This window comes from Lolium perenne, chromosome 2 (genome assembly GCF_019359855.2).
Source record: "Lolium perenne isolate Kyuss_39 chromosome 2, Kyuss_2.0, whole genome shotgun sequence".
Classification (NCBI taxonomy): Eukaryota; Viridiplantae; Streptophyta; class Magnoliopsida; order Poales; family Poaceae; genus Lolium; species Lolium perenne.
In genome coordinates this window covers 243,942,222-243,961,981 of record NC_067245.2, presented here as the reverse complement: position 1 = coordinate 243,961,981, position 19,760 = coordinate 243,942,222, and the positions used below count along the sequence as shown (strand labels likewise).

Sequence of the window (19,760 nt, the reverse complement as noted above, 5' to 3'; positions counted from 1 at the left end):
TTTAAGAGATGCTTGGTATAGAATTATTAATGCCCATAATAGGTGCACTAAGAAACACTCCACCACTATTTTACTCAGGAATTTTTATGTTGGTATCTCTAGCTGGAATAGGCATGTTCTTGATTGTCTCGTAGGAGGTAACTTCTTAAGTACCCCTGCATTAGAAGCTAGCTGCATTATTGAGAGTCTATTTGGAATACCCCCTGTTGATAAAGTTAAAACTGAAATCTCTCTTGAAGATGTTATGAAAAAATTGGAAACCATAGAGAAAAATTTTCCAAGTATTGAAGCTAAATTGGAAATGTTACTTGATAAAACTGATGAACTTGATAAATCCTTAGTAGGAATCGATGAAAGAATTAGTGCCCTAGGAACTTGTGTTGTCCATGATGATCAAATTAATAGGATTGATGAACTTGAAAAGGCTATGGGAACCTTGGGTTCAACATTTTCTTCTCTTAAATATAAGGAGAAAGCTTATGTGGGTAAGGAGCAAAAGTTTATGTATGTCTCTAAAGTGCCTAGACCAAAGAAGTATTATTATAGGCCTAAAATTGACAAAGCCCTTAGTACCACCATGGATGGGGGAGCTCATGATAACAATGCTCCACCCTTCGATAATACTTGATACACACTTTCTGCGCCTAGCTGAAAGGCGTTAAAGAAAAGCGCTTATGGGAGACAACCCATGTTTTTACCTACAGTACTTTGTTTTTACTTTGTGTCTTGGAAGTTGTTTACTACTGTAGCAACCTCTCCTTATCTTAGTTTTGTGTTTTGTTGTGCCAAGTTAAGCCGTTGATAGAAAAGTAAGTACTAGATTTGGATTACTGCACAGTTCCAGATTTCTTTGCTGTCACGAATCTGGGTCCACCTCCCTGTAGGTAGCTCAGAAAATTAAGCCAATTTACGTGCATGATCCACAGATATGTACGCAACTTTCATTCAGTTTGAGAATTTTCATTTGAGCAAGTCTGGTGCCATTTTAAAATTCGTCAATACGAACTGTTCTGTTTTGACAGATTCTGCCTTTTATTTCGCATTGCCTCTTTTGCTATGTTGGATGAATTTCTTTGATCCACTAATGTCCAGTAGCATTATGCAATGTCCAGAAGTGTTAAGAATGATTGTGTCACCTCTGAATATGTCAATTTATATTGTGCACTAACCCTCTAATGAGTTGTTTCGAGTTTGGTGTGGAGGAAGTTTTCAAGGATCAAGAGAGGAGTATGATGCAACATGATCAAGGAGAGTGAAAGCTCTAAGCTTGGGGATGCCCCGGTGGTTCACCCCTGCATATTCTAAGAAGACTCAAGCGTCTAAGCTTGGGGATGCCCAAGGCATCCCCTTCTTCATCGACAACATTATCAGGTTCCTCCCCTGAAACTATATTTTTATTCCATCACATCTTATGTGCTTTTTCTTGGAGCGTCGGTTTGTTTTTGTTTTTTGTTTTGTTTGAATAAAATGGATCCTAGCATTCACTTTATGGGAGAGAGACACGCTCCGCTGTAGCATATGGACAAGTATGTCCTTGGTTTCTACTCATAGTATTCATGGCGAAGTTTCTCCTTCGTTAAATTGTTATATGGTTGGAATTGGAAAATGATACATGTAGTAATTGCTATTAATGTCTTGGGTAATGTGATACTTGGCAATTGTTGTGCTCATGTTTAAGCTCTTGCATCATATGCTTTGCACCCATTAATGAAGAAATACATAGAGCATGCTAAAATTTGGTTTGCATATTTGGTTTCTCTAAGGTCTAGATAATTTCTAGTATTGAGTTTGAACAACAAGGAAGACGGTGTAGAGTCTTATAATGTTTTCAATATGTCTTTTATGTGAGTTTTGCTGCACCGGTTCATCCTTGTGTTTGTTTCAAATAAGCCTTGCTAGCCTAAACCTTGTATCGAGAGGGAATACTTCTCATGCATCCAAAATACTTGAGCCAACCACTATGCCATTTGTGTCCACCATACCTACCTACTACATGGTATTTTCCCGCCATTCCAAAGTAAATTGCTTGAGTGCTACCTTTGAAATTCCATCATTCACCTTTGCAATATATAGCTCATGGGACAAATAGCTTAAAAACTATTGTGGTATTGAATATGTAATTATGCACTTTATCTCTTATTAAGTTGCTTGTTGTGCGATAACCATGTTCACTGGGGACGCCATCAACTATTCATTGTTGAATTTCATGTGAGTTGCTATGCATGTCCGTTTTGTCTGAAGTAAGAGAGATCTACCACCATATGGTTAAGCATGCATATGTTAGAGAAGAACATTGGGCCGCTAACTAAAGCCATGATCCATGGTGGAAGTTTCAGTTTTGGACATATATCCTCAATCTCAAATGAGAAAATTATTAATTGTTGTTATATGCTTATGCATAAAAGAGGAGTCCATTATCTGTTGTCTATGTTGTCCCGGTATGGATGTCTAAGTTGAAGAATAATCAATAGCGAGAAATCCAATGCGAGCTTTCTCCTTAGACCTTTGTACAGCGACATAGAGGTACCCCTTTGTGACACTTGGTAAAAACAATGCATTGTGATGATCCGGTAGTCCAAGCTAATTAGGACAAGGTGCGGGCACTATTAGTACACTATGCATGAGGCTTGCAACTTATAAGATATAATTTACATGATGCATATGCTTTATTACTACCGTTGACAAAATTGTTTCATGTTTTCAAAATCAAAGCTCTAGCACAAATATAGCAATCGATGCTTTTCCTCTATGGAGGACCATTCTTTTACTTTCAATGTTGAGTCAGTTCACCTATTTCTCTCCACCTCAAGAAGCAAACACTTGTGTGAACTGTGCATTGATTCCTACATACTTGCATATTGCACTTATTATATTACTCTATGTTGACAATATCCATGAGATATACATGTTACAAGTTGAAAGCAACCGCTGAAACTTAATCTTCTTTTGTGTTGTTTCAATGCCTTTACTTTGAATTATTGCTTTATGAGTTAACTCTTATGCAAGACTTATTGATGCTTGTCTTGAAGTGCTATTCATGAAAAGTCTTTGCTTTATGATTCACTTGTTTACTCATGTCATATACATTGTTTTGATCGCTGCATTCACTACATATGCTTTACAAATAGTATGATCAAGATTATGATGGCATGTCACTCCAGAAATTATCTGTGTTATCGTTTTACCTGCTCGGGACGAGCAGAACTAAGCTTGGGGATGCTGATACGTCTCCGACGTATCGATAATTTCTTATGTTCCATGCCACATTATTGATGTTATCTACATGTTTTATGCACACTTTATGTCATATTCGTGCATTTTCTGGAACTAACCTATTAACAAGATGCCGAAGTGCCGATTCTTTGTTTTCTGCTGTTTTTGGTTTCAGAAATCCTAGTAACGAAATATTCTCGGAATTGGACGAAATCAAAGCCCGGGGCCTATTTTCTCACGAAGCTTCCCGAAGTCCGAAGGAGAGACGAAGAGGGGCCACGGAGGGGCCACACCCTAGGGCGGCGCGGCCCCCCCCTTGGCCGCGCGGCCCTGTGGTGTGGGGCCCCCGTGCCGCCTCTTGACCTGCCCTTCCGCCTACAAATAGCCTCCGTGACGAAACCCCCAGTACCGAGAGCCACGATACGGAAAACCTTCCAGAGACGCCACCGCCGCCGATCCCATCTCGGGGGATCCAGGAGATCGCCTCCGGCATCCTGCCGGAGAGGGGAATCATCTCCCGGAGGACTCTACACCGCCATGGTCGCCTCCGGTGTGATGAGTGAGTAGTCTACCCCTGGACTATGGGTCCATAGCAGTAGCTAGATGGTTGTCTTCTCCCCATTGTGCTATCATTGTCGGATCTTGTGAGCTGCCTAACATGATCAAGATCATCTATCTGTAATTCTATATGTTGCGTTTGTTGGGATCCGATGAATAGAGAATACTTGTTATGTTGATTATCAAAGTTATATCTATGTGTTGTTTATGATCTTGCATGCTCTCCGTTACTAGTAGATGCTCTGGCCAAGTAGATGCTTGTAACTCCAAGAGGGAGTACTTATGCTCGATAGTGGGTTCATGCCTGCATTGACACCTGGGACAATGACAGAAAGTTCTAAGGTTGTGTTGTGCTGTTGCCACTAGGGATAAAACATTAGTGCTATGTTCAAGGATGTAGTCACTAGTTACATTACGCGCCATACTTAATGCAATTGTCTGTTGTTAGCAACTTAATACTGGAGGGGGTTCGGATGATAACCTGAAGGTGGACTTTTTAGGCATAGATGCAGTTGGATGACGGTCTATGTACTTTGTCGTAATGCCCAATTAAATCTCACTATACTCATCATGATATGTATGTGCATGGTCATGCTCTCTTTATTTGTCAATTGCCCAACTGTAATTTGTTCACCCAACATGCTGTTTATCTTATGGGAGAGACACCTCTAGTGAACTGTGGACCCCGGTCCAATTCTCTTTACTGAAATACAATCTACTGCAATAATTGTTCTACTGTTTTCTGCAAACAATCATCTTCCACACAATACGGTTAATCCTTTGTTACAGCAAGCCGGTGAGATTGACAACCTCACTGTTTCGTTGGGGCAAAGTACTTTGGTTGTGTTGTGCAGGTTCCACGTTGGCGCCGGAATCCCTGGTGTTGCGCCGCACTACATCCCGCCGCCATCAACCTTCAACGTGCTTCTTGGCTCCTCCTGGTTCGATAAACCTTGGTTTCTTTCTGAGGGAAAACTTGCTGCTGTGCGCATCATACCTTCCTCTTGGGGTTCCCAACGAACGTGTGAATTACACGCCATCACCCCCTCTCTCCTCCACCTCTCCCGCACGCTTAGCGAAGCTCTGCCGGAGTTCTCCATCGCCACCGCCACCACGCCGTCGTGCGGCCAGATTCAAGGAGGAGCTACTACTTCTGCTGCCCGCTGGAACGGGGAGAAGGACGTCGTCTTCATCAACACCGAACGTGTGACCGAGTACGGAGGTGCTGCCCGATCGTGGCACCGTGATCAAGATCTTCTACGCGCTTTTGCAAGCGGCAAGTGATCGTCTACCGCAGCAACAAGAGCCTCATCTTGTAGGCTTTGGAAATCTTCAAGGGTGAGTCTCCATCATCTCCTCGTTGCTCCCGTCTTCTAGATTGCATCTTGGCTTGGATTGCGTTCTCGCGGTAGGAATTTTTTTTTGTTTTCTATGCAACGAATCCCTACAGTGGTATCAGAGCCGTGTCTATGCATAGATGGTTGCATGAGTAGAACACAATGGTTTGTGGGCGTTGATGCTTTTGTTGTCTTTAGTTTGAGTACTTTGCATCTTTGTGGCATAGTGGGATGAAGCGGCTCGGACTAACTTTACATGACCGCGTTCATGAGACTTTTTCCTCGTTCGACATGCAACTTGTATTGCATAAGAGGCTTTGCGGGTGTCTGTCTCTCCTACTATAGTGAAGATTCAATTTACTCTTCTATTGACAACATTAGTATCACCGTTGTGGTTCATGTTTGTTGGTAGATTAGATCTCTCTCAAAAACCCTAAACCATGTAAAATATGCAAACCAAATTAGAGACGTCTAACTTGTTTTTGCAGGGTTTGGTGATGTGATATGGCCATAATGTGATGATGAATATGTATGAGATGATCATTATTGTATTGTGGCAACCGGCAGGAGCCTTATGGTTGTCTTTAAATTTCATGTTGAGTAGTATTTCAAAGTAGTTGTAATAGTTGCTACATGAGGTGAACAACCATGAAGACGGCGCCATGGACCTTGACGCTACGCCGACGATGATGGAGATCATGCCCGTTGATGATGGAGATCATGTCCGTGCTTTGGAGATGAAGATCAAAGGCGCAAAGACAAAAAGGCCATATCATATCACATATGAACTGCATGTGATTTTAATCCTTTTATGCATCTTATTTTGCTTAGATCGCGATGGTAGCATTATAAGATGATCCCTCTCACTAAAATATCAAGATAATAAAGTGTTCATCCATTAGTAGCACCGTTGCCAAGACTTGTCGTTTCGAAGCATGTCGTGATGATCGGGCGTGATAGAATCAACAAGTGCATCAACGGGTGCAAGCCAGTTTTGCACATGCGGATACTAAGGTGGCCTTGACGAGCCTAGCATGTACAGACATGGTCTCGGAACACGTGATACCGAAAGGTAGAGCATGAATCATATGATTGATATGATGAACACTTTGAGTGTTCGCCATTGAAATTACATCTTGTCTCGTGATGATCGGACTTAGGTGTGGTGGATTTGGTTCGTGTGATCACTAAGACAATTGGAGGGATATTGTTTTGAGTGGGAGTTCACCTAGATTTTTAATTATGTTGAATTAAAATTTGAACTCAATTTGTCATAAACTTAGTCTAAACTATTGCAAATATATGTTGTAGATATGGCGTCCTCAATCAATTTTAACCTGTTCCTAGAGAAAGAAAAGCTTAAGAGCAACGGTAGCAACTTCACCGACTGGTTCCGTCATGTGAGGATCTTCCTCGCTGGCGGAAATCTGCAATATGTGCTTGATGCACCGCTAGGTGACCCTCCTGCAGAAACTGAAACCGATGAAGTAAAGAATATTTACGCTACTCGGAAAACTCGGTACTCTCAAGTTCAGTGTGCCATCCTGTGCAGTCTGGAAGCCGATCTTCAAAAAAGTTTTGAGCACCACGATCCTCATGAGTTGGTCAATGAGCTGAAAGCTATATTTGAAACTCATGCGGCCGTGGAACACTATGAAGCATCGAAACACTTCTTCAGCTGCATGATGGAAGAAAGCAGCTCCGTTAGTGAGCACATGCTCGCCATGACCGGGCATGCGAAGAAACTCAGTGACTTGGGAATAGTGATTCCTAACAGACTGGGAATTAATCATGTCCTTCAATCACTGCCACCAAGTTACAAGAACTGTGTGATGAACTACATTATGCAGAACATGAACAAAGAGTTACCTGAACTCTTCGCCATGTTAAAGTCTGCTGAGATTGAGATCAAGAAAGAGCACCAAGTGTTGATGGTCAACAAGACCACCAGTTTCAAGAAACAGGGCAAGTCTAAGGGAAAATTCAAGAAGGGTGGCAAGAAATCTGCCACGCCTCCTATGAAACCTAAGAATGGCCCTAAGCCTGATGCTGAGTGCTATTACTACAAGGAGAAGGAACACTGGAAGCGTAATTGCTCCAAGTATCTGGCTGATCTGAAGAGCGGCCTTGTCAAGAAGAAGAAAGAAGGTATATCTGATATACATGTTATAGATGTTTATCTCACTGGTTCTCGTACTAGTACCTGGGTATTTGATACTAGTTCGGTTGCTCATATTTGTAACTCGAAACAGGAACTAAAGAATAAACGAAGACTACTGAAGGATGAAGTGACGATGCGCGTTGGAAACGGATCCAAAGTCGATGTGATCGCTGTCGGCACACTTCCTCTACATCTACCTTCGGGATTAGTTTTAAGCCTAAATAATTGTTATTTTGTACCCGCGTTAAGCATGAACATTATATCTGGATCTTGTTTAATGCAAGACGGTTATTCATTCAAGTCTGAGAATAAAGGTTGTTCTATTTTTATGAATAATATCTTTTATGGTCGAGCACCTGAAAAGAATGGCTTATTTCTGTTAGATCTCGATAGTAGTGATACACATATACATAACATTGATGCTAAGCGAATTAAATTAAATGATAATTCTACTTATATGTGGCACTCGCTGCCTTGGTCATATTGGAGTGAAACGCATGAAGAAACTCCATACTGATGGATTACTTGAATCACTTGACTTTGAGTCACTTGATAGATGCGAAGCATGTCTGATGGGAAAAATGACTAAGACTCCATTCTCTGGTATGATGGAGCGAGCTACTGACTTATTGGAAATCATACATACTGATGTATGGGGACCAATGAGTGTAGCATCGCGCGGTGGTTATCGTTATGTTCTAACCTTCACAGATGATCTGAGTAGATATGGGTATATCTACATGAAACATAAATCCGAAACTTTCGAGAAGTTTAAGGAATTTCAAAGTGAAGTAGAAAATCAACGTAACAAGAAGATTAAATTTCTACGATCTGATCGCGGAGGTGAATATCTGAGTTATGAGTTTGGCATGCATTTAAAGAAATGCGGAATACTTTCACAATTGACACCGCCAGGAACACCTCAATGAAACGGTGTGTCCGAACGTCGTAATCGAACTCTCTTAGATATGGTTCGTTCTATGATATCTCTTACTGATTTTTCGTTATCATTTTGGAGTTATGCATTAGAGATAGCCGCATTCACTTTAAATAGAGCACCATCAAAATCCGTTGAAACGACACCGTATGAATTATGGTTTAATAAGAAACCTAAGCTGTCGTTCCTTAAAGTTTGGGGTTGCGAAGCCTATGTAAAGAAGTTACAACCGGACAAGCTAGAACCCAAAGCGGAGAAATGCGTCTTCATAGGATACCCTAAGGAAACTATAGGGTACACTTTCTATCATAGATTCGAAGGCAAAATCTTTGTTGCTAAGAACGGAACCTTTCTTGAGAAAGAATTTCTCACTAAAGAAGTGACTGGAAGAAAAGTAGAACTCGCTGAGATTGATGAATCTTTACTCGTTGATCAGAGTAGCGCAGTACCGGAAGTTGTTCCTGTGCCGCCTACACCAACAACAGAGGAAGCTAATGATAATGATCATGAAACTTCGAACGAGGAAGCTACTGAACCTCGCAGATCGACAAGGGAACGTGCCACTCCTGATTGGTATGATCCTTGTCTAAATGTCATGATTGTGGACAACAATGATGAAGACCCTGCGACGTATGAAGAAGCGATGATGAGCCCAGATTCCAACAAATGGCAAGAAGCCATGAAATCCGAAATGGGATCCATGTATGATAACAAAGTATGGACTTTGGTAGACTTACCTGATAGCCGCAAGGCTGTCGAGAATAAATGGATCTTCAAGAGAAAACCAGATGCTGATGGTAATATTACTGTCTATAAAGCTCGACTTATCGCAAAGGGTTTCCGACAAATTCAAGGTGTTGACTACGATGAGACTTTCTCACCTGTAGCGAAGCTAAAATCTGTGAGGATTTTGTTAGCAATAGCTGCATTTTCCGATTATGAGATTTGGCAGATGGATGTCAAAACAGCGTTCCTTAATGGAGACATTGAAGAAGAGTTGTATATGGTACAACCCAAAGGTTTTGTCGATCCTAAAAATGCTGACAAAGTATGCAAACTTCAGCGTTCAACTTATGGACTGAAGCAAGCATCGAGAAGTTGGAACCGATGCTTTGATAAGGTGATCAAAGACTTCGGGTTTATACAGTGTCATAGAGAGGCCTCTATTTACAAGAAAGTGAGTGGGAGCTCTGTAGCGTTCCTGATATTATATGTGGATGACATATTATTAATTGGGAATGATATAGAACTATTAAGCAGTGTAAAAGGTTATTTGAATAATAGTTTTTCAATGAAAGACCTTGGTGAAGCATCATACATATTAGGCATCAAGATTTATAGAGATAGATCAAGACATCTAAAAGGGCTATCACAGAGTACATACCTGGACAAGATTCTAAAGAAGTTTAGAATGGACGAAAGTAAGAAAGGGTTCTTACCTATGTTACCAGGCAAGGTCTTGAGTAAGACTCAAGGACCGGCTACGGCAGAAGAAAGAGAAAGGATGAGTCGGATCCCCTATGCCTCGGCAGTAGGCTCTATTATGTATGCCATGCTATGTACTAGACCGGATATAGCACATGCTGTTAGTTTGACTAGCAGATATCAAAGTGATCCAGGAATGGAACATTGGACAGCGGTCAAGAATATCCCGAAGTACTTGAAAAGAACTAAGGATATGTTTCTTTGTTATGGAGGTGACCAAGAGCTCGTTGTAACAAGTTACACCGATGCAAGTTGGAACACTGATCCTGATGACTCTAAGTCACAGTCTGGGTACGTGTTTATATTGAATGGTGCTGCAGTAAGCTGGGCAAGCTCGAAGCAGTGCACGGTGGCGAAGTCTTCAACAGAATCAGAGTACATAGCGACTTCAGAGGCTTCATCAGAAGCGGTATGGATGAAGAGGTTCATTGTAGAGCTCGGTGTAGTTCCTAGTGCATTGGACCCACTAGTCATCTACTATGACAACATGGGTGCCATCGCCAATGCACAAGAACCAAGGTCACACAAGAGGCTGAAGCATATCAAGCTGCGTTACCACTCGATTCACGAGTACATCGAAGATGGAGAAGTAAAGATTTGGAAAGTACACACTAATCTGAATGTATCAGATCGGTTGACTAAAGCTCTCCCTAGGGCAAAGCATGACCAACACCAGAATGCCATGGGTGTTAGGTACATTACAATGTAATCTAGATTATTGACTCTAGTGCAAGTGGGAGACTGTTGGAGATATGCCCAAGAGGCAATAATAAAAGTGGTTATTATATATCTTTATGTTTATGATAAATGTTTATATACCATGCTATAATTGTATTAACCGAAACATTGATACATGTGTGATATGTAAACAACAAAGAGTCCCTAGTATGCCTCTTAACTAGCTTGTTGATTAATGGATGATTAGTTTCATAATCATGAACATTGGATGTTATTAATAACAAGGTTATATCATTGTATGAATGATGTAATGGACACACCCAATTAAGCATAGCATAAGATCACGTCATTAAGTTATTTGCTATAAGCTTTCGATACATAGTTACCTAGTCCTCATGACCATGAGATCATGTAAATCACTTATACCGGAAAGGTACTTTGATTACATCAAACGCCACTGCGTAAATGGGTGGTTATAAAGGTGGGATTAAGTATCCGGAAAGTATGAGTTGAGGCATATGGATCAACAGTGGGATTTGTCCATCCCGATGACGGATAGATATACTCTGGTCCCTCTCGGTGGAATGTCGTCTAATGTCTTGCAAGCATATGAATAAGTTCATAAGAGACCACATACCACGGTACGAGTAAAGAGTACTTGTCAGGAGACGAGGTTGAACAAGGTATAGAGTGATACCGATGATCAAACCTCGGACAAGTAAAATATCGCGTGACAAAGGGAATTGGTATCGTATGTGAATGGTTCATTCGATCACTAAAGTCATCGTTGAATATGTGGGAGCCATTATGGATCTCCAGATCCCGCTATTGGTTATTGGACGGAGAGAGTTCTCACCCATGTCCACATAGTTCACGAACCGTACGGTGACACACTTAAGGTTTGATGTTGTAATGGTAGAACTTGAATATGGAATGGAGTTCGAAGTATTGTTCGAAGTCCCGGATGGGATCCCGGACATCACGAGGAGTTCCGGAATGGTCCGGAGAATAAGATTCATATATAGGAAGTCATTTTATAAGTTTAAAAATGATCCGGTGATTTTACGGAAGGTTCTAGAAAAGTCCGAAAGGAATCACTAAGGAAGGAGGAGTCCCGGAGGGACTCCACCTCCCCATGGCCGGCCAACCCTAGTGGGGGAGTCCAAGGTGGACTCCACCTAAGGGGGCCGGCCACCCCCCACATGGAAGGGGGAATCCCACTTGAGGTGGGAGTCCCACCTTGGGTAGGTTTCCCTACTACATGGAAGGTTCTTGTGTTGGGGTCTTATTTGAAGACTTGTAGTACAACACTTGGGGATCCACCTATATAATGAGGGGCATAGGGGAGGGGGCCGGCCACCACAAAGCCACAAGCTGGCCGCACCCCTTGAGGCCGGCCACCCCCTCTCCCAAACCCTAGCCGCCCCTCTCTCCTCCACCTCTCCCGCACGCTTAGCGAAGCTCCGCCGGAGTTCTCCATCGCCACCGCCACCACGCCGTCATGCTGCCGGATTCAAGGAGGAGCTACTACTTTCGCTGCCCGCTGGAACGGGGAGAAGGACGTCGTCTTCATCAACACTGAACGTGTGACCGAGTACGGAGGTGCTGCCCGATCGTGGCACCATGATCAAGATCTTCTACGCGCTTTTGCAAGCGGCAAGTGATCGTCTACCGTAGCAACAAGAGCCTCATCTTGTAGGCTTTGGAAATCTTCAAGGGCGAGTCTCGATCATCTCCTCGTTGCTCCCGTCTTCTAGATTGCATCTTGGCTTGGATTGCGTTCTCGCGGTAGGAAATTTTTTGTTTTCTATGCAACGAATCCCTTCAGGAGTATCCCTCTTAGGACCCAAGAGGAGCTCCGAGATGATATGTACATGTTGCTTGTAATAATAAATGAATGAGTTATGGACCTGCTATGTTCTGTTGTACTACTTTGAGGGATGTAATATTTGCGGATTGGTACTTCGTGAATGTTATATCAACGACTGGCATACTACAACATGCAGTGGTATGCAGGGTCACCACAGTTCGCCATTGCCACTGGTGGTGGAGGAGACGGCAGTGGAGCGACGAGGGCTGTGTTTGTTGCCGGCGGGGTGTGGTGGCTACCATTGAGCCGGGAGACCTTTTATAGACGCCGGCGTCGGGAAGAAAGCGCGGGAACAGGCGAGAAGAGGCGGGAAGATCGCATGGGAACGGGCGCTGGCGTGCGAACACCGGCGACGCGTGGAGGCTACGCGACACCAACGAGACGTCTCGCCTGCCCCTCCGTCACCATTAAGGCAAAGATGCCGCCGTGTGTCACTACGCGCGAATAACTTCCGTCGCGAGGTAGGCGACGGTTAGGTTAAAAGTAACTGTGCCGCTGACGGGTCGGCCCCGCCACTCCCCGCCTCGCTTTTCGGTGTGTCCGGCGTCCCCGGAGCGTCCCCTGTGGGACGGGGACGGGCTCGGGGCGCCGGACACCGTATGGGGCCGCGCCGGACAAAAATGGGCTTTGGGGGACGCAGTTGGTACAGTTTCTTGGTCCGGCGCGCCCCAAATTGCTTTGGGGGACGCTTTGGGGGACGCGGCTGGAGATGCTCTAAGCATGTTTATGAGAGCATCTGTAGCTGCGTTCCTCAAAGCGGTCATAAAGGAATTTGGGCGCACCGGATAAAAAATCATTTCACCCGGGTGTCCAATGTCTCTTTCCGTTCGGCGCGGTCTAATACGGTATCCGGCGTTTCGAGCCCGTTTCTGCTACACAGGAGACGCTTCGGGCACGCTGGACACAACGAAAAGCGAGGCGGGGAGACGCGAGCCCGACGCGTCAGTGAACAGACACGAAACAGCCGCTACGTAGCGACGGTGTCGTTGACGGGAAGGGGAACCATCGCATTGGCAACCGCGTCGATCGACATGCGAACCGCCGAAATGGAGCACGGACTCTGCGGAAGAGCAACCGCCGCTCTCTTTGATATCTGCGCCGCCGTTCATCCGCGCTCAATAAGACCCCTATGTATGCGCTTTCCCCGATCTACAACCGGCCACCATTCATCGAAGCTCTTGTCTCTCACAATAAGCAACCTCTCTCAGCTGCCATCAGACACTGACGGCAAGGGTAAGCCGCCGGGATGGCGTCACTGGTGGGACAAAGCTGCAGCGCCTAGCAGCGATGATTCCCCGCCGCCGGACAACGATGAGGAATGGGAGGCCGAGGAGGAGGAGGAGGAAGAGGCTGAAGACTGAGGAGGCGGCAGCGACGGCCCATGCGAAGGCGAAGGCGCAGCCGGCGAGCACCATCGATGACGAGGAGGACAGAAGTTCCTCCGACGCGTCGAACGACACCGTCTCTTCGGAAGAGGTGACGAGCAGGAAGCGTCACCGTGAGGACGACGAGGCGGGGCCATCAAAGAAGAAGAAGTTTAATTTTTCTATGTAACTTGTTTATATTTTTCGAAGTTTTTAGATGTTATTTGCTTATGTTGCACCACTTTGAATATTAGCAGCAATTTTTAGTACAACATTACCTACACATTTCCTCTATCTTTTAAAATAAAAATATACTAGTATTTTAAAGTTTTGGGGCACGTTTGGGGAACGCGGCTGGAGAGCGACGTTCCCCAAGCACAACATGAATGAAACATGTCCTCCAAACAATAGATCTAACACCATTTAGGAGCGCTTTGAGGAACACGGCTGGAGATCTGAATCCTAATGAGCACCGAAAGGATCTCTTCCTCTCCACTTAACGGGGAGACCCCGTACCATCATATGCATCTCCGCTAGACTGGGAACCAGCATTTCAGAATTAGTGACTTAAAGGACAGATTGTTTAGATGTCATGTTTAGAGCATCTCCAGTAGCGTTTTCCAAAATGGCTTCCAAATAATGTCAGCTTGAACATTTGGGGAACACGTTGGTGTGGTGCCGCGTTTGGGTTGCGCCTCCCTAGTCGGGTTCCCACATTTAGAGACCCCAAAACAATAAAGATGCACGAAAATAAAAGTCTCATTTAAATTTGATTATATTTTACAAGTTTAAATGAAAATGGCTAGGATCATTTAAACCCTAGCCTACTGGCCGCCCGGCGGTACATTCGCCGCCTCTCCCTCCGGCGTGTGATGAGAAGACGCCCTCCCGCAGTGTCGTCACCTCCCCTCCGCCGCTGCTCCTGCTGGAGGGAGAGTTCGACGCCTCGGCGAACTCGTGCATCGTTGTCCTCCTCACGGCATGGGCATCATCGTGCAGCTTCTTCTGCGACTTGAAGGACTCGACGATCGCTCGTTGCTGCGCCACCAGCTCCTCCGGGTCTAGCCCGTCGTCGGACCAGACGATGTCGTCGTTCTCATCCTCGTCCTCGTCGTTGTCATCGTCGTCGATGTCCTTCTCCTCCTCCTCCTCCTCTTCTACCGCCGCCAACACCATCGCGTTCGCCTCTCAGGCCGCCGCTGCCGTCTCCTCCTCCCGCAGTTGTTGCTCCATCACCTCCCGCTGTTGCCGTTGCTAGAGCTCCCATAGTCGCTCCCGCACCTACTTAGTGCGCCGCTGCTCATGCATTTCCTGCAAACTCTGCCGCAGCTCCAGCTCGTCTGCACGCCATCGCTGCTGTAGCTGCCCCGCACGCCGCCGCTCGCCCATCTCCTCCCTCGGGCGAGGTGATGTTTTGCAGTTGCACACCATTGGGTAACCCCAAGATGAAGGTATGATGAGCATAGTAGCAATTTTCCCTCAGTAAGAAACCAAGGTTTAATCAACCAGTAGGAGAAAAAATGAATTTTGAAGGTGTTGCTAGCAGACTTTTGGCAGGATGCACTACCGGTGTCAGCAACAACGTGGAACCTGCACACAACACAACCAAAATACTTTGCCCCAACTTACAGTGTGGTTGTCAACCTCACCTATTTTTCCCGACACGAAGGAGTCCAGAGCAGAGATCGAGGAGGGCACCAGGGACGCCACACCAGCCCTTCGAGCGCCCCTGGCCGCGCCATGGGGTGGTGTGGGGCCTCCTGGCGCCCACCGACCTCGCCCGTCCACATATATATTGTCTTCGACGCAAAAACCCTAAATAATCCAGCCTCCGTCCACGAAAAGTTCCATCGCCTCCGCCATCATCCAAACAAGTTACGGGGGTCAGAAGTTCCTGTTTTGGCACCCTGCCGGGAAGGGGGTGAATGGATCGTAGCGAACAAGAGGGAGGGGGTGAATGGACGCTACACAATTTCTATGTCTTTTTCAGTTTTTTTAGCAAAGCGGAAGGTAAAGGTGAAATCTTTAGTGGTGGAGAAGATCCTACTATGATCCTAGACAAGTGCAACAAGTAAAGGAACAAACTTGATAGTAAGAGTAAGGAGTGGGACAACCGGATGGTGCGGAGACGAGGCGAGGTTTGTTTCCTGCAGTTCCCCTCACAAAAGAGAGTACGTCTGCGTTGAGGAGCTGCTAGCCTCACACAAGAGGCTAGGCGGCCACACCACGAAGGAAGGCCTCACCTTCTTCCTCGAGAGAGCTCCACGAAGGGGCTCCCCCTTCTCCACTATGGCACCAGTCGAGGCGGTGGTTCCTTCACAAGGTTGGGGCGAGCTCCACAACACTAGGAGGCTCCCAACAACCTATGGGGCTAGCACAACACCAAGCTAGCCTCCATAGGTGCACTTCTTCCAAGATCCCACCATAGGAACCCTAACTCCAAGATCCACTAAGGACTAGAACGAATTGGTGAAATCTCTCTTGGTAGAACTATAGATCGGGGCCTCCTCCACCACTCCTCAAAATTTGGGCAAGATTTGTTGAATGGTTGGGGAGATCCTCAAGGTTTAAGCTCAGCCACAATGGAGGAGAGAGAGAGGAGAGATAAAATCGTGTTGGGGAAGAAGGGCCCTTTAAATAGGCCCTCCAAAATCCAACCATTATCTCCAGTTTTTGCCTAAGCGGTACTACCGCTTTGTGAAGCGGTACTACCGCTCTGGATTCGAAATCCCACAGAACTTATCGACGTGGACATATAGCGGTACTACCGCTCGCGGTACCGCTCAAGGTACCGCAATGGTCTCCAGGGCTTACTGGATCCCAAGCGGTACCGAAGCGGTACCAGAGCGGTACGGCCGTAACTTCTGTTACGGTACTTAAGCGGTACCTCGGGCGGTACTACCGCTCTCAAGTAGCACTACCGCTCAAGGTACCGTAAAGGTACTGTAACCTGTTCTATGGGTCAATTCCAGCGTAAAACACCAGAGCGGTACCGTGAGGCGGTACCAGTAGGGGTAGCGGTACTACCGCTACCGGTAGTACCGGCCTGACAAAAACTGTCTTCTCCTCTTTTACTCTCCAACCATGTCACCTCGCGATACACACACAAAACCAGAAAATCTTAAAACTACGCTTCAGTCCTCCGATCTTGACGTATCCGGCGAGGTCACCATGCGCTTGCAAATCTAACAAGGATACTCATAGCACACGGTGATATTGTTTAAGTGTTGTCATCAAACACACAAAACCCGGGGTTTAGACTTTGCTCTTTCAATCTTCCCATTTTTGGTGTTTGATGACAACACAAGAATTTGCAATGGCATAAAATAATATGATATGATATTTAGATTTGCAAAATCTCGACGGTGCTCCCCCTAGACATGTGCATATTATGAATATGCATTTGAATACAAATGCACAGATCCTAGAGACATAACTCCCCCTAAATTTTACAAACCAAGCACATATGCAACAAGGATACTTGACATGTTCAAATAGCATATGCACAATATGGAGGCAACATAAGATCATGCAAGGAGTTTTGGGTGAAGTTATCATACCTTTGCCTTGAGAATACCCAAACTCACCATAAGGTGCCTCCATAGAGTTGATGTAGCCACAAGAAGAGATAAACAACGAGGACCAAAATTCTACAACAACGAAAGTCCCCATGCAAAAACCCATCCGAATAGGAACTTATCTCCCTTTGGCATCGGAACACCAAAAAGGAGGGTAAGGAAACTACAAGGATGGTAAGGGAAAACACACAATCAAACTTGCAAAAACCAAAAGGAAAACAAAGCTTGGATGAGACTCTCCAAAAACATGGAGGGAAAGATAACAAAGAAGAAGGACAAAAGAAAGTCACAAGGAAACACAAAGAACCGAAAAACTCCTCAAGGAGGAGTTTGGTGGCCGAAGCCACCGTGTAAGAGTATAGTAGTGTGAGGTCGCGTAGATGTATCTAGGACTCACGACTACAACTCAACATGAAGCGCATTAGTCACTTGTTTGACAAATAGCATATGTTTTGGATTTCTTTATGCATTATGGGGGGAGGGATAGCTCAATAAGTTTAAACCGCACTCCCCCTATGTTCATGCGTGCCTTTCATCTAGATATATAGTTTGAGAGTGGTATGTGCGCACGACGGTCAAGCGAAGTTTGATGGATCAATGATATTTAGCTCATGCCTCAACTCAATGAAACGCTTCTCGTCCAAGGGCTTCGTGAAGATGTCCAAAAATTGCTCCTTGGTACCAATGAAGGATAGAACAATATCCCTGCGAGCAATGTGATCTCGAATGAAGTGGTTCCTTATCTCAATGTGCTTCATCTTGCCATGAAGAACCGGATTGTAGGCGATCTTGATTGCGCTCTCATTGTCACACAAAAGAGGCACCTTGCTATACTCGAGTCCATAATCCTGCAAGGTTTGCCTCATCCACAATATTTGAGCACAACTACTTGCCGCAGCAACATACTCGGCTTCCGCGGTGGAGACGGAGACACAACTTTGCTTCTTCGAGGACCAACACACCGAAGATCTTCCAAGAAAGTGACAAGCTCCGGATGTAGACTTCCTATCAACCTTGTCGCCCGCCCAATCGGAGTCGGTGAAGCCAACCAAAGAAAAGTCCCTGTCCCTTGGGTACCATAGTCCGAAGTGTGGGGTATCAACTAAATATCGAAAGATCCTTTTGACCGCCACTATGTGGCTTTCCTTCGAGCTTGCTTGAAACCGTGCACACATACCGACGCTTAACATTATATCCGGGCGAGAGGCACAAAGGTAAAGAAGCGAACCTATCATCGAACGATAGAGCTTGGGATCCACCGCCTTGCCGGTCTCGTCAAGGGAGAGTTGACACTTGAGATGCATCGGAGTTCCAATGCCCTTGTGATACGTCTCCAACGTATCGATAATTTCTTATGTTCCATGCTTGTTTTATGACATTACTTACATGTTTTGTTCACACTTTATGTCATTATTATGCATTTTCCGGAACTAACCTATTGACAAGATGACGAAGTGCCAGTTCCTGTTTTCCTGTTTTTCGAAAATATTCTCGGAATTGGACGAAATCAACGCCCAGCATCTTATAATTCCACGAAGCTTCCAGAACACCGGAGAGGCACCAGAGGGGAGCCCTGGGGGGCCCACACGTGTGGGCGGCGCGGCCCAAGGGGGGGCGCCCCCCTATTGTCTGGCGGCCTCGTCAGCCCTCCGACTCGATTCTTCGCCTATAAGAAGCCCACTGACCTAAATCTTTGATAGGAATAAGCCACGGTACAAGAAACCTTCCAGAGCTGCCGCCATCGCGAAGCCAAGATCTGGGGGACAGGAGTCTCTGTTCCGGCACGCCGCCGGGACGGGGAATTGCCCCCGGAAGGCATCTCCATCGACACCACCGCCATCTTCATCACAGCTGCTGTCTCCCATGAGGAGGGAGTAGTTCTCCATCGAGGCTAAGGGCTGTACCGGTAGCTATGTGGTTAATCTCTCTCTCCATGTACTTCAATACAATGATCTCATGAGCTGCCTTACATGATTGAGATCCATATGATGAGCTTTGTAATCTAGATGTCGTTATGCTATTCAAGTGGATTTTACTTATGTGATCTCCGGAGAATCCTTGTCCCACGTGTGTAAAGGTGACAATGTGTGCACCGTGTGGGTCTCTTAGGCTATATTTCACAGAATACTTATTCACTGAGTTATGATTTGAGTTGGATGTTATCTTGCCAGAGAGTAATTCAGAATAGCATAGTGAAGTGCTTAGTTATATTCCTTTATGATTGCAATGTGCTTTGTATCACTATTAATCTATGTGCTACTCTAGTGATGTTATTAAAGTACTCTATTCCTCCTCCATGATGTAATGGTGACAGTGTGTGCATCATGTAGTACTTGGCGTAGTTTATGATTGTGATCTCTTGTAGATTATGAAGTTAACTATTACTATGATGGTATTGATGTGATCTATTCCTCCTTTCATAGCTTGATGGTGACAATGTGCATGCTATGTTAGTACTTGGTATAATTGCGTTGATCTATCATGCACTCTAAGGTTATTTAAATATGAACATCGAATGTTGTGGAGCTTGTTAACTCCGACATTGAGGTGCTCTTGTAGCCCTACACAATTAATGGTGT

At 45.2% G+C, this 19,760-nt stretch overlaps 1 protein-coding gene across 1 annotated transcript in view; it reads right to left on the bottom strand.

Moving 5' to 3' along the window:
- The window catches only part of LOC139835770 (uncharacterized), a 32,196-nt gene extending 17,417 nt beyond the window's left edge, over positions 1 to 14,779 (bottom strand). The window contains exon 1 of the mRNA XM_071825635.1: positions 14,449 to 14,779. Coding sequence (XP_071681736.1) covers positions 14,449 to 14,779 — 331 coding nt within the window. The remainder of the gene's footprint in view (positions 1 to 14,448) is intronic.
- Positions 14,780 to 19,760: the final 4,981 nt, after the last annotated feature.